The sequence below is a fragment of the Emys orbicularis genome, chromosome 20 (assembly GCF_028017835.1).
Source record: "Emys orbicularis isolate rEmyOrb1 chromosome 20, rEmyOrb1.hap1, whole genome shotgun sequence".
NCBI lineage: Eukaryota > Metazoa > Chordata > Testudines > Emydidae > Emys > Emys orbicularis.
This window is the reverse complement of record NC_088702.1, coordinates 15,206,170-15,220,631: the sequence shown is the minus strand read 5'-3', so window position 1 is coordinate 15,220,631 and position 14,462 is coordinate 15,206,170. Positions and strand designations below refer to the sequence as shown.

At 49.8% G+C, this 14,462-nt stretch overlaps 1 protein-coding gene across 1 annotated transcript in view; it reads left to right on the top strand.

Moving 5' to 3' along the window:
* Positions 1-14,257, top strand: part of LOC135892783 (junctional adhesion molecule A-like) — an 84,488-nt gene extending 70,231 nt beyond the window's left edge. Inside the window, exons 4-9 of the mRNA XM_065420581.1 lie at positions 3,697-3,852; positions 6,009-6,130; positions 6,216-6,318; positions 10,173-10,295; positions 11,999-12,161; positions 14,203-14,257. Coding sequence (XP_065276653.1) covers positions 3,697-3,852; positions 6,009-6,130; positions 6,216-6,318; positions 10,173-10,295; positions 11,999-12,161; positions 14,203-14,257 — 722 coding nt within the window. The remainder of the gene's footprint in view (positions 1-3,696; positions 3,853-6,008; positions 6,131-6,215; positions 6,319-10,172; positions 10,296-11,998; positions 12,162-14,202) is intronic.
* Positions 14,258-14,462: the final 205 nt, after the last annotated feature.

Sequence of the window (14,462 nt, the reverse complement as noted above, 5' to 3'; positions counted from 1 at the left end):
ATCAGGTCACCTTTATAACGGAACATGAAGTTGTTGGTTCCCACCCAAAGGAGTCTCTCAAGAAGCCCAGCGGCCTGGAATGAGATACCTAGATACCTGCAGAGGGAGGGGAGCGAGTGGGACAGGCCCTTGTGCTACACCAGCATCACGGCACTTACTGCAGAAGGAGGTGCTCCTCCAGGGCTGGACGGTGACCCGGAACTCCTGGCAGGCTGTCACGTAGCTGTGGATGCTCTGGCACAGGACCTGGGAGTCCCCATTGCCCAGGCACAGATCATACAGACAGCTGTTGAAATACACAGTGGGGCTGACTGTGCTGTGGCAGGTGGCGAAGGGGCCATCGGGCACCGTGAGCAACCCGCAGTATTTGCGCTGTTTGAAGAAGTCCTTCTTCATCTCCTTGCAGACCAGACAGCTGTTCCTGGTGCATCCATCCTCACAGGCCACCCCCGGGATCGGGACTTTCCGGGCAGAACTGAACGCTGCCACGTTAGGGGCCGCCCTTCCATCGGGGAGCAGGAACTCGTCGTCCCAACGCCCGTTGTGGTTCCCGCACAGGCCGCACGTCTGGCCCTGGTAGTTCCCTGGGATGGTGACTCTGGCGTGGTAAACCAGGTCATAGCTCACAGTGAGGCCGAAGTCTGTTTGCACCAGCACGTTTCCACCATGCTGATATGCTTGGAGCTGCCCATCGGTCACGACCACAGGGAGGTTGTGAGACGCCCCGTCCACATGGAAGAGACGGAGCATTCCCTGTGAGTCGGGGGAGTGGATGCTGTAGGGGTGGGTTATGGGCACAAGATAGGGTCTCAGTGACACCTGGGCAAATCTGTAGTGACTCCACTGAACTCAATTATGTTATGGTCACTTCTGATTTCACTGACCCCAAGGTAAATCCAGGGTCACCTCTTCCAGTGTAATGGCATCAGGGCCTGATTCTGATATCAGTTCCCTGGGCTTACTCTGCAATCATCCACTGAGCGCAATGAGCTGAGGGCAGGATTCCGATCTCACTTGTCCCAGAGAAAATCCAGAGCGATTCTGCTTTCTTCAGCGGGATGCCTCTGGATTGGCCCTGGTGCCAATAAGGTCAGGATCAGAACCTGAGTGTCTGACCCCTCCTGCCTGCGCGCTCCTAATGAGTGACCCAGGAGACAAGTGCTCCTTGCATTGCCACATCAGTGGGGCTGCCCCATTGCAGGGTTCAGCCCCCTGGGAACATCTTGAGCAGGACTTACCATGACAAGCCCCTTCCTGTTCTGCAGCAGGGTGAGCGTGAGCCCGTAGACCTCCAAGGACACCAGCTTGGTGACAGACATCTTCCCATTGCCCCAGGGCACATTCTCCACCTTCACGGCAAAGAATGTCAGGTTCCCGGTGTTGGTGCAGGTCTTGGCCAGGATGTAGGTGCAGGTGCCTTGGAAATCGAAGGCGACCCCATCGAAGGAGAGGTAGTGGGGGTCTCCGGCTGCGGAGCATGTTGCGGATCCGACAGGCTGGCATTTCCGGATGCCATCCCATCCTGGAGCCCTCACCCCTTCTGCATCCCACCCCCCTGACCCAGCCTGGAGCCCCTTCCAGTGCCCCAAAGCCCTCATCCCTGCCCGTACCCCCTCCTGCACCCCAACCCCCTGCAAGGGTGGGGGAGAGGGAGGGAGGGGGAATGGAGTGAGCCGGGCAGGGCGTTGGAGTAGGGGTGGGGCAGGGTTGTTCGGTTTTCTGCTATTAGAAAGTTGACAACCCTAGCTGTGGGGATGTGTGGGGGGCAGACTCACTCTCCAGCCTGCTCCACCACACCAGGGCCGGGATTAAGGTTTTAGTGCTGGGGTGCTGCTGCAGGTGGTTGGTGCCCCCTCAGTAGCTTAGTATAGTTCACCCATTGAATTGGGAGGCTTCCTCCACCCCCGGTTATTTTCCTAAAGAAGCATTGATTTTTAGTAATTGATATTCATTAAAATGTGTTCAATTGCAACTAAATATAGCTTTACCCCAAGTTTGCTGGTGCTCTTTGCTAAGCAGGTGGATCCACATTTAGTTAAGCAATTATATAGCTTAACATACAGTTCTTCAAATTCTTAAAGTTTACATTTTTTATTGTTTGAAAATGGGGAATTATGCATTTCTTATTTACTTGATTTAACTTTTATTGTGATTGATTTGTGTCAAACTCTGGAGATCGGAATTCAAATAAAAAGGCACAAACTCAGCATTTAAACGTTTTTTAAGCAGTTAAATAAAACCACCTTACGTGCACTGGATAAATAAGAAAAGTTTGACAGTATGTTTAGCATTTAAAACTAATTTATTAAACAAAGTATAACTTTAGTGAATTGAACTGATTGTTTCTGGTCACCATGGCAAGATTTTAGAGCTAGTAGATCTCATTCTCTTACATCTACTTTTTATTCATAGTCTGCAAGAAGAAAACAAGCTTTTCTGCTTTTTCAGCTCCCAATCGGTTTAATGAATGAACGACTCATTCAGATGAATTAGTTAATAAACTGAAAATAGGGAAAAAAATTCTCTCAGCAGTAGCTTCTTCTGCATGTGCAGTCCAAAGCTGGTTCAGCATGTCAGTAAACTCTGGTTTCAAGACCTTAGCCAGTGACTTCCACCAGTTCAGACTTTCATTAAAACTTCAGCAGTGAACATACTGTTCCTTTTTAAAAAAAATTTAATTTAAATTATTTTAATAGACTATAGTAAGTTTGGCCTTAATACAGGTTGTAATAATTTCAAATTTATTTTTAAATAGGTTTATTTTTGAAAATAATTCTGTATCCAATTTAAATGAGACTTTTTTTTAATCATTGATTTTTATCCACCCTGATCCGAAGTGAGGTCTTTAGCTTGGGTCCTTCTGAACCAGTTCAGTCCGTAACTTCTCAATATGGGCAGGAAGCCACAGGCATTGGCAGCAGTTACCCCGATTCAGCTACTTTCCCACAATGCAGTGCTTCACATCTGGAAATTAGCCAGAAGCGCCTTCTCCTAGTAACCGAGCTGGACCCTCTGGGGTAGGTGTTTCAGGAATCCCAGCATGCACTGATGCTACCATGGCTGAGCTGTGGTGTACAGATGTGCTGAGGTGTTACGAAGACAGGCGAGAACCAACCAGCCATTTTGTGTCCTCTGTCCTAGCAGATGGGTTCCTCGCCTTCTGCAGACCCCTTTGTCGCTCAGCCATATCAGCTGAACAGTTTGAGAACAGTCTTTTAATGTGACTGGTGTAACCACACACAGCGTTCTAGATTGCTTTGCCTGGAATCAGCTTTACCACTGCTAACTAATTTCTTAAAAGCACTGAGCACTCGTGGGAAAAGCTACGAGGAAAGAAATGGGGTGGAATAACCTCCTTACTAACTAGTTCATATCTGCCAGCAGCACAGCATAACAGAACCCATTCCTTAAACCCTGCAACAAACCCCTCCATCCCCCGGCCAGCTGTGATTGGGCTGGCTTGGCTATTGGACATAGGGGCATGTAGCTTCCTTTTGCAATGGGGAGACCTCTTGTTGTATTTGAACTGAATCCCATTTAATCAGCTCTTCTCCTTACCGTGCTCTCTGCTCTGAGGCTGGTTCTTGGGGCTGCCCTTCCCCCCCTTCTCCACACCAGCAGCCTGTTCTGGCTCTCACTTGGATTCCTCCACCTCCAAGTGCTCTCAGCTTCTCACTGTCTCCCCTTTCTCTGCAGACCCCTACAAAGACCGTGCTCAGTTCACAGCCACGGGGATTCGTTTCACTTCGGTGACTCGGAAGGACATGGGGAAGTACATCTGCGAGGTCCTCTGGACTGGGAGCGGGGGCATTGGCCGACTAAATAAGTCAGAAGTTGACCTCATCGTCCAAGGTACTATTGCCTTTCTGTAATTACAACTTGGGACCGGTTGCCATGGCTAAAGTTCCAGGCCTTCTAGTCTCGGAGAGAGGGGGCCCCTGGGGGCATGTTGCTAACTGTGGGCAAGGAGTGTGTTTTCATAGAGTTTAAGATTCGAAGGAAGCACTATGAACTTCTAACCTGCGTGGCACAGACCGGGGAACCTCCCCACTGACTCCTGCCGCAAGGAGGGTATTATTTTTCCCTACTAAGAGTCCAATGGCTTATTTGAACAATGTTGCTCTCCGCACACCACGGCATCATCAGTGGATAGCAAACTAGCCTGAGGTCACTGAAACAAGACTCTTTCCACATTGGACTTAGACTGTAGGGAAGCCTCAATCGTCTAAACCTGGTTCTCTGAAATTCTCACCCATGTCCCCTGACCACGGACCTGCAGGGCCAGAGCGGCGCATGAATGGAGCTTTAGGGCCTTCCTGAGAGCAGCGTCAGTCCTGCTGGAATAGAGCCATGGAATAAGGCTGCTTTGGGCAGTGGCAAGTATCCTGTAATCCAGTCAGGCTAGCCAGGTTCGAAGGGGGGCCCTGGGGAAAGCCTAATGCCCAGATTATCCAATGGTTTCAAAAGCCTCCAGTTCTGTTGGCTCCGCATCTTCAGAACCGTTAAACACAACTGGTTCTCGAGGACTGCCTCGCACAGGTAAATGCATAGCCCATTATGTGGCAAAGAAGAAACAATCCTAGCTACATGGGGGCACTGTTATTTCTGTAACACGCACTCAGGAAGTCTGACACTGTAACTGTTCCCCCTGCTGACGTGGGCAAGTCCATGCTTATCTTGCATTACATGCGAATGGCATTTAAGCAGAGATCCCCTTCATACAGATGTGCTGTCAGTCCACTTTTTCACACCTTGAAGACTCACTGTCAGCACCAATCTGAACCTTGGGTGTATTGTCTGCAGAAACCAATGGAGACTGTCCTCACCCCAGAAATGGTCCCTTCATGGCTGGGCTGAGGTCCCTGGCAAAAGATTAGGGGGGGAAGATTGCACTACTTTTACAGTGCCTGTTCTGTGGCCGTACCCAGAGCCTCACTCACAAATGCTGTCAGTCTAGCACCTTTCACCAGCGCTGCGAAATCAGTCACCGAATGGGAGCCCAGTGTTGGACCAAACTCTGTTTCCTTCCTTCAGGATTGCAGCAGTTTTGGTCAAACATTTTGTTTCGACAAGTTGCTCCATCAAAGTGGGAGGGACACTGGTTTCACCCACACGGCCAGCATCGCACCTTTCACCTGTCAGCAGGGTGGCTACTGCCAGCAGCAGGGCTCGTAGTCAAAGCGTTAATTTCTGGTCATGACACTTCTCCCCATGTGCACTTGCCATTTATGTTGAACGCCGGGCACCTGATTCTGTCTCCCTGCTCTTCGTACAGTCGTTTGCACCAGAACACCGAGAGCTGCTCTGATTTAGTTGCATTCCACACCCATTTTATTGTGGTGTAAATGACTGCCCAGGGAGCAGGGCAATGGAAGAGCCAGCCCAGTGAGTGCCATTAATCCTCTCGTGAATTAAAGGGCAGCTGGTGCAGAACCCACGCAAGGAACTGCTGCTCTCTGTGGAATGTGTCCCAGGAGATCCAGACAATAGTGTGGCTGGATTTTAAAGAAAAGTCCACTCCTATTTGTAGTTGTGCTGACATGAGTATAATCAAGCTTCAGGGCAGCACAGGATCTCTGCATGGGTCAGGAAGGAACCGCTTTTCACTCCTTCCCCATCGCAATTAAAGGTGCGTTGTCGGGGAATGACAGTTACACTGGCCTGAGCTCTGGAACGTCACTGATCAGCCCTGGAGCAGTGCCAAGAAAGCCCTGTCAATGGAAGGGGGCCCAGCCACTGACTTAGTTCACGAGTCAACGGACTATCAAGCTAGACATGGATGCTGCTTACCACTTACTTCACTTAAAATGAGCTGGCCATTTGTTTGCCTTCATGTCACTTAGCCGGTCCTCTATTAACCCATGACTGACTGGATTAGACTAAACGCAATTTAACAAATGCAGATGACCGCGTCTTGGGTGTGTTTAGGGCAGGGGGTCACAGCGGTGGGTTCAAGGGTCATCTGTAACATGTGCCTCTTTGCCTTGTGCTGACATGCATGGAAACAGATGGCTCTCCACCTCCTACCTGCCAATGCTACAGGTACGACGTCCTTATGACCTCCAACCCCAAGATCAACGAGAAATTCAGGAACTCCTGCTACGCGATCGACACCAAGACAGGAGTGCTGGTATGCACGGGGCAGGGGGCTGCTTGACTCGTGGGGAGTTTACGCCTCTGTCTATGCCTCCCTCACGCCTTCTTTCCCACTCCAGATGAATGAGCCCGTAACCAGCTTCGACACGGGGGATTATTTTTGCGAGGCTCAGAACAACGTTGGGACCACTCAGAAATCGGAAGCCATCCACTTGGACGCCAGTAAGGAAATGGGGACTTGCAGAGCCTGCGTGTGGGTGGGTGGTTGCGTGCGCACGTCCGCACTGGGCTCTTTGGAAGTCACTTGCAAGCTTACAATAGCCGGTGGTGTTACTGCCCCTTCCCCGGCCTCCTGCAACTACTCCCTGTACTGGCTGCGATAGATTAAAGATTGGACAGTGCCCAAGCGTCTTGATGGGAAAACAGGCATGTGCTTTGCTGCAAGGGCTGGGGAGAGCCTGGAACCAGAAGCCCATTGGGCTGCCCTGCTAAAAGAGCAACCTTCGCAGAGAATGGAGTCTCCTGAGAGCCGACAAGTGGTTTTTGGCGTATCCTGCCTCCTACGTGACCTTCGGAGCTGGGCCTCGGTACAGACCCGGAGGAGGCTCCTGCCCTAGCCTAGTGCACCCTGGGATTGGGAGTGACTGAAGTTGGGGATAGGTGTGTTTGCTGGGCCCAGTTCCGATGACAAGCATTCCAACCCTCCCCTCCTCTGAAAAGCTACCGTGCCGTCAGCCCCCGTTCCCTGGAGCTGCCCTCTTCCTCTTGCACTCAGCCCCTCCCATGACCCTAGATGCTGAACTGGTTGAGTTAAAGCTGAGACTGTAACTCGACCTATTCAAACTGAGCTGAAGGCTTTAGACTGTCTACATTGGTGCCAAATGGGGTTTTCAGTTGGGGTTAAACTCAATAGGGAAAACAGTGGGTTTTTTTCCTATCTACACAGCATCCGTCCTGGTATAACTCTGCTGTGAGGCGGTGCGGGAGTGGGGATGTGATTTTTATTTTTACAGATAGTCATTCTGGCACAATCCCAGTTGTGGATGCAGTTATACTGGTGTGAGGGTGCCTCAGACTGGGGTGACTTATTCCCTTTCCTGTACTGACATCGTTAAACTGGGACAACTCTTGTGTGTAGACAGAGCCCCTTGGCTAGACAAGGGCTACACTACAGCACGACCTGCTGATGTGACTGTGGAGGTGGTAAGCTACATCCACACTGGGTGGGGTTTCAAATCGGCTGAGCTACCCCCGTGCCTTTTTTAAACCTTTCCCCCTCGTCTAGACAAAGCTGCAGGTGCTAGAGCAATGCTGGGAGATCTCCCCCCAATAAGCCTCAGTACTGGACTCGGCCGTGTCTACAGGTCCAGGGCCAGCTGTGGGGAAAATTCACTTCCATGCTCTGTATCCAGGTCTCTTTCTCTCTCTCTCTCTCTGTGTGCCCTTGAATACAGCCCGCAGCAGTCAGAGTTTACAGTGTGTGAACGAGAGCAGAATTTGGCGCGCACCCCCCCCCCCCCCCCCCCCGGTGTCTTGCACAGCCTGAACCCTGCTCCAGCATGTCAGGAGCAAATGAATCCTGTGTCTGGAAAATCAATGGTTAAAGGAATAACCCGGCTCTGCTGTTGCCTTATAGGGGCCGGATTTTGCCCATGAGTGACTCCTACTAAAGACAAGGGGCCTGATTCTTGTGTCAGTTCAGGGCACCTGCACCTCACTGGCCCAGCAAGGGTACCCGGTCTGACTTGCAGCTCCCCCGGTTGTCATCTCTCTAGGGTGGAGACATGGGTCTCTCTCCTTGCTGGCTGAGGTCTCTCCAGGCTGCTGCAGCTCCCTGCCTTCCCTGTGTTGGGTTAGTCTGCCCAAGCAGGCCTGCTGGCTTTCCCCTCAGAGACTAATAACAGTGGAATTGCTACAATTATAAGTTACCGCATGGTTCTTCAGTGCTTAATTTGTAATGAAATGCCAGGGCTCATAGGCGCTGACTCCGTGGGTGCTCTGGGGCTGGAGCATCCATGGTGAAAAACTAGCGGGTGGTTAGCACCCACTGGCAGCCAAGCTCTCCTCGCCTCCTCCTCCCCTGAGTGCACTGTGTCCCCACTCCTCTGCCTACCTCCCAGCGCTTCCTGCTGCCTAACAGCTGTTTGGCGGTGCTTTGGACTTTCCGGGAGGGAGGGGGCGGAGCGGGGAGGAGGCGGAGAAAAGGCAGGGTGGGGACTTGGGGGAAGGGGGTGGAATGGGGGCGGGGACTTTGGGGAAGGGGGTAGGGTGAGGGTGGTGTAGGGGTGGGCCGGGGCCAGGGCAGGGGGCAGGTCGAACACCCACCTGGCAAAGGGGAAGTTGGTTCAAGCAATTTTTTTTTTTTACTTTCATAACTCATGAGGCAAGCCCGGAGATGCCGGGGCTCTGAACTGCCAGGCCCGGAGATGCCGGGGCTCAGCCCTGGCAAGCCCTGGCGCTAATTAGGCACTGCAGTTCTTCCTACATGAGCCTATTAATTTTTGAGGCAAAAGTGTTGCAGAGAAAACATATGAAAAAACAATTAAAAAACCTAAACGCCTGCTAATAAGCTTACCAGAGATCACCCCCTCCAATGTAGGCTTTGGTAGGAGCAGCCCTTCCCAGCCCCGCCCAGAGGTTTCCCTGCGGTGTCAAGTTCATCCCACTCTCTGTTCAGAAGAGAACACTGAGAGTCACTCCTTTATCCAGTTGGGTTCTTTGAAATGACCTTGAACAGATAATCCACCAGACAACACGATCTCTGCTCCAAGTGCAGCTTCTAAAGCAGTGGTTCCCAAACTGGGGTTTGTGAACCCCTGGGGGTTCGCGAAATGTTACAGGGGGTTCTCGGGGGGGGGGGAATACCCTAATGGCAGGCAGAGCTGTCCCCAGGGATCCCGAGCAGCACAGGGCCAGTAGCCCGGAGCCCCTGGACTTCCAAGACCTAAGTAGATAAAGCAAGCATATCTATCACACTGAGGAGATTTAAACTTCAAGACTCCTTATAAGAAATGGAAAGGGAGGTGGATATTTTTTGCTGTTTTTTTAAATTAAATAGGCAGCTAGTATTGTTTTTAAAATTATTATGAAGAACAAGTTTAAGCTTTGTTGTAACATGCATTGTTTGCCTGGACTGCTCAAGACCTGAATGCTTGTGTAGGAGGAACTCTTTGAGTTGGCTTCTTAAATACAGTACCTTCCTGCTGTTTCACATCTGATGCTCCTTGATGAAACATAGGAGCCTTGTCTTATAACAGGCTTATTCAAAGTGATACAAGCTATGAAAGTGAGATCTTGAAAGAGTGTTGCTGTTTTCATAATGTAATAAACATGCTGTAATGATAAATAATAAATAGTGTGTAATAAGCATGCCATAAAAACAAATTTTATATTTCCAAGATCACTGCTTTTATAATTTATACTCAGGTAAAGGAGAAAATTCCTGGAAATATTCATTTTTAGGAGGGGGTTCGCAAGACTTGACATTTTAGTGAAAGGGGTTCACAGGTTGTTAAAGTTTGGGAATCACTGTTCTAAAGGATAGATGGAGGTGGGTCGTTTGCATTTCCTTCAGCCTCCAAGTATTTCCTGGGAAATCCACTTCCCATGTATTGTCCCAAAACATCCCCTGAAGTTTCTAATATCGTCCAGAAATTGTGTTAGTCAAGGCCATCCTCCAAGAGAAGTGCCGTACAATCCCTGAACTCCCAAAATACTTAAACTTAAGTTGGTTGGGTTTAATGTAATTCCAGTTTTGCCCAAGAGATTGTGTAAATCAGAATTCTGACAGATATGACAAAGGCCCTTTTATACGGCACTGGCCCTGGTGGTGTAAAGTTCAGTTTCTCACTGAGAGCAGTGTACAGGGCCTCAGTGTAGCTAGGAATCATCTCACACGGGGAGGAGACTAGACCATGTGAGGGGCTGCAAGGGCTGATCTGCTGCAGCCTGTGGATGACCCCCCGACTCTCCGTCCCTGTGATTGGGGGAGCAGAGGGGTTTGCCCCTGGTTGCTGGGGGCGAAGGCTTGCTGGGGGAGCGGAAGAAGTGACTGCTGGTTTCTGCTTTCCACAAAGGAAACATCATTTCCCACAAGGACATGAAAGCGCTGGTCGACAGCGGGAATGCTCGGATTATCGACGTGCGGTTGCCAGAGGAGGTGGCGAACGGCCATATCGCCAACTCGGTCAATATTCCAGGTGAGGGTTTGCTGTGGGTGCCAGCAACCAGGGCTTCGATTGCACTTAGAGGGAGCGTCCCCCCCACTGCAGAGGGCAACATGTAGTGTCACAGACCAGGGCATGAGCGGTCAGGCCGAGCGGTCAGAGCCAAGGGTCAAAGCTGGAGTCAGGAACTGAGCAGGGCTGGAGCAGGACTGGAAACAAGGCGGGCACAGGAGTGATCGCAGCTGCGGGCAGAAGCATGGAGGAGTCAGCGACCTGCCGCTGAGTTTAAATGCAGCTCCGTAGTCTCCTTGCAGCCAATGGAAGAGCCAATCAGGCGACTCTGCCACAGCCCAGCTGGGCTCATTAGCCTGCCTGAGGGCTGAGCCAGCCAGCCCCAGGTCAGCTGCAAGGACTCCAGGCCCATCGTTCCTGATACATAGCACTAGAGCCCTGGAGAAAGTGGAATTAGTAACTCAGCAGGGGGCGCTCTTTCTTCCCTGCTCTCCAGTGTGCTGGGGAAGTGACATGAGACCAAAGCTGGATCAATGAAGACCCTACGTGTGCACAAGCAGATGGGTGTGTAGAGGGCTTTCCCTTCACCCCCTCCCCTGGTTCTTGTCCCACAGACAGAAAGCAGAAGACCAGAAGTCCGAAGTGCAGGCAATGTGATGTTTATTGGGGTTGGTTTTAAGGCAGCATGTCAATAACTTTGACACTGCAGAGCCTTGTTCCCCAGTGTTCCGTTCTCTCCCCACTTTAGCAGGCAGCATTATACCTGCAATGCACGCTTGGGGTCCCCCCCCCCTTACAATTGATGGTCATGTTCCGTTTTGGGGGTCATGAGTCTGGGGGTTTGGTCCCACCTCTTTTGTATCCCATGGGAGGGGTAAGGAGTGAGGTTGTGGTACAGTCAGGAACAGGTGCACTTTTTTTTTTTTTTTTTTTGCCTTTTAGTGTGTTATACCTTCCCCCCAATCCCCTCCTGCCCTTCCCAACGGGTTGTTTGACCTTCCCTTAAGATAGAGGTTGAGGCAGTGTTAACATGTGCACTCCTATATTATACTTTCATTATACCCAGTAACACTTCAACTGTTCTTATCTGTTCCCATTATACTAACAAACGTATCTGGCTAGGCAGAAGCAACATGCACAGTGTCTGTCCTTTGTTTACACATATTAGTAAGAATATAAATGTATCAAAAATTAAATGAGCAAACAAATCTAAAATTCTATCTCAGGCAAAAATACAGGCCTGAATTCTGCATTATTACTAGCACTCCTAATAGGGTGTAACCCTGGCCGAATTCCAGCTTGGGGAATTCTCTCCTTCCTTAAACTACCTTGGTGGTTTTAAATGGATGCAGGATTCTACTTCACTTCCTGTTCTAAATGGACGTGCAGAGTTTCCGTGTCTTGCTCATTTGCTGTGTTCCACCACAGAAGGTGCTGCATTTCAGGAGTGGGAAAAGTGGTAGCTTGTGTCCCTTTATAAAGAACGTGGGACTTGCATGCATAAACATAAGAGCATCATCGCCTGTATTTATGGAGCAGTGTAGCAGTCACCCACAATCATCATCATCAGGGTTTAACTCTGCAACTTCAGCATCAAGATACAGACCTTTACCACTTGAGCTAAAGGAGTAACTCCATTAGCTAGTGTCACATCCCCATCTAGTGGAGATGTGATACACCAACACTGCTGATTGCGATCATCTCTCTCTCTTTCCCCCACCCAGTGGCAGAAGTCGAGGAAGCCCTGAAGATGGACCCTGAGACGTTTAAGATGAAATATGGCATGGACAAGCCACGGATGGATGACGAGAACTTGATCTTCTACTGCCAGAGGGGCAGGAGAGTGGCTCAGGCCACAAAGATCGCCATAACCCTTGGCTACGCCAAGTGAGCCTGCCCCTCCACCTTGGGCTCTTGTACCATGGGGCACTAGACCCTCAGGGAGATTGTGAACGTACCATGGGCTCTGTGGGTTTGGAGGCAAGGGGTGTAGGTGCTTAAAATGCCCTGGGTCCTATGGACTCCAGCCCTTCTGAGCGCCCCCCTAAGCTCTCACGTATAGGGTTATTAATAGAGAAATCAGTGGGTCGGGTGGAGAAGGTGAGGGCTCAGATATCCCTCAGCACCGATCTTGCTTATACTGGTGTATTCTGGAGTAAACCCACTGGAGGGGATGGTGGTACTCCAGATTCTCACCAAGGCCACAGAGACAAAGTCTTGGTTAGCTACTGAGAGAGAGGACAGAGTAATTCCTAGCTAACTGTTGAGCAATAGTCAACATGGTTTCTGTAAAGGGAAATCGTGTCTTACTAATCTATTAGAGTTCTTTGAAGGGGTCAATAAACATGTGGACAAGGGGGGGTCCAGTGGACATAGTGTACTTAGATTTCCAGAAAGCCTTTGACAGGTCCCTCACCAAAGGCTCTTACGTAAATTAAGTTGTCAAGGAATAAAAGGGAAGGTCCTTTCATGGATTGAGAACTGGTTAAAAGACCGGGAACAAAGGGTAGGAATTAATGGTAAATTCTCAGAATGGAGAGGGGTAACTAGTGGTGTTCCCCAAGGGTCAGTCCTCGGACCAATCCTATTCAACTTATTTATAAATGATCTGGAGAAAGGGGTAAACAGTGAGGTGGCAAAGTTTGCAGATGATACTAAACTGCTCAAGATAGTTAAGACCAAAGCAGACTGTGATGAACTTCAAAAAGATCTCACAAAACTAAGTGATTGGGCAACAAAATGGCAAATGAAATTTAATGTGGATAAATGTAAAGTAATGCACATTGGAAAAAATAACCCCAACTATACATACAATATGATGGGGGCTAATTTAGCTACAACAAGTCAGGAAAAAGATCTTGGAGTCATCGTGGATAGTTCTCTGAAGATGTCCGCGCAGTGTGCAGAGGCGGTCAAAAAAGCAAACAGGATGTTAGGGATCATTAAAAAGGGGATAGAGAATAAGACTGAGAATATATTATTGCCCTTATATAAATCGATGGTACGCCCACATCTCGAATACTGCGTACAGATGTGGTCTCCTCATCTCAAAAAAGATATACTGGCACTAGAAAAGGTTCAGAAAAGGGCAACTAAAATGATTAGGGGTTTGGAACGGGTCCCATATGAGGAGACATTAAAGAGGCAAGGACTCTTCAGCTTGGAAAAGAGGAGACTAAGGGGGGATATGATAGAGGTATATAAAATCATGAGTGATGTGGAGAAAGTGGATAAGGAAAAGTTATTTACTTATTCCCATAATACAAGAACTAGGGGTCACCAAATGAAATTAATAGGCAGCAGGTTTAAAACAAATAAAAGGAAGTTCTTCTTCACGCAGCGCACAGTCAACTTGTGGAACTCCTTACCTGAGGAGGTTGTGAAGGCTAGGACTATAACAGTGTTTAGAAGAGAACTGGATAAATTCATGGTGGTTAAGTCCATTAATGGCTATTAGCCAGGATGGGTAAGGAATGGTGTCCCTAGCCTCTATTTGTCAGAGGATGGAGATGGATGGCAGGAGAGAGATCACTTGATCATTGCCTGTTGGTTCACTCCCTCTGGGGCACCTGGCATTGGCCACTGTCGGTAGACCGGATACTGGGCTAGATGGACTTTTGGTCTGACCCGGTACGGCCGTTCTTATGTTCTGATGCTCTAACCCCATAGGGAATGTTCCCACAGCTACCTTGGTTCCTCAGGGACCCTTCAAATTCATCCGTATGACCCTGTGCTGGGGACAGGTTATTTCTCAAAGTTCTGGGCACAGCTCCGCCTCTGATGTTCTGGTCCCACTTGGGTTTCTGGCCCATGAGCAGTCACAGGGCTGGGTTTGTCTCTTCCACTCCAGAGGCAGCAGGTCCATCTAGCTGTGGATAGTCCCTCCCATCTCTCATTCTGATCCATATGTCACTTCCTGTCTCTGCAGGGCCCGTAACTACGAAAGCAGCTACAAGGAATGGTCTGAGAAGGAAGGGAAGTGAAGTGGAAATGACTCCGCGAGGGCTGGTGTCTGTCCCTCCACGCCCAGCAGCTGGCTTTACCCTGAGGATTCTTCCTTTGCTTCCTTGCTGCAACGTCGTCCTATTGCTGCTGATGCCCGGTGCTGGGATGGGAACGCTCTGGGCCCTGGTGGGCTCTTGGCTAACGCACCTGTCTGAGAAGCTGCCACTCTGCTTTCTGCCTCAC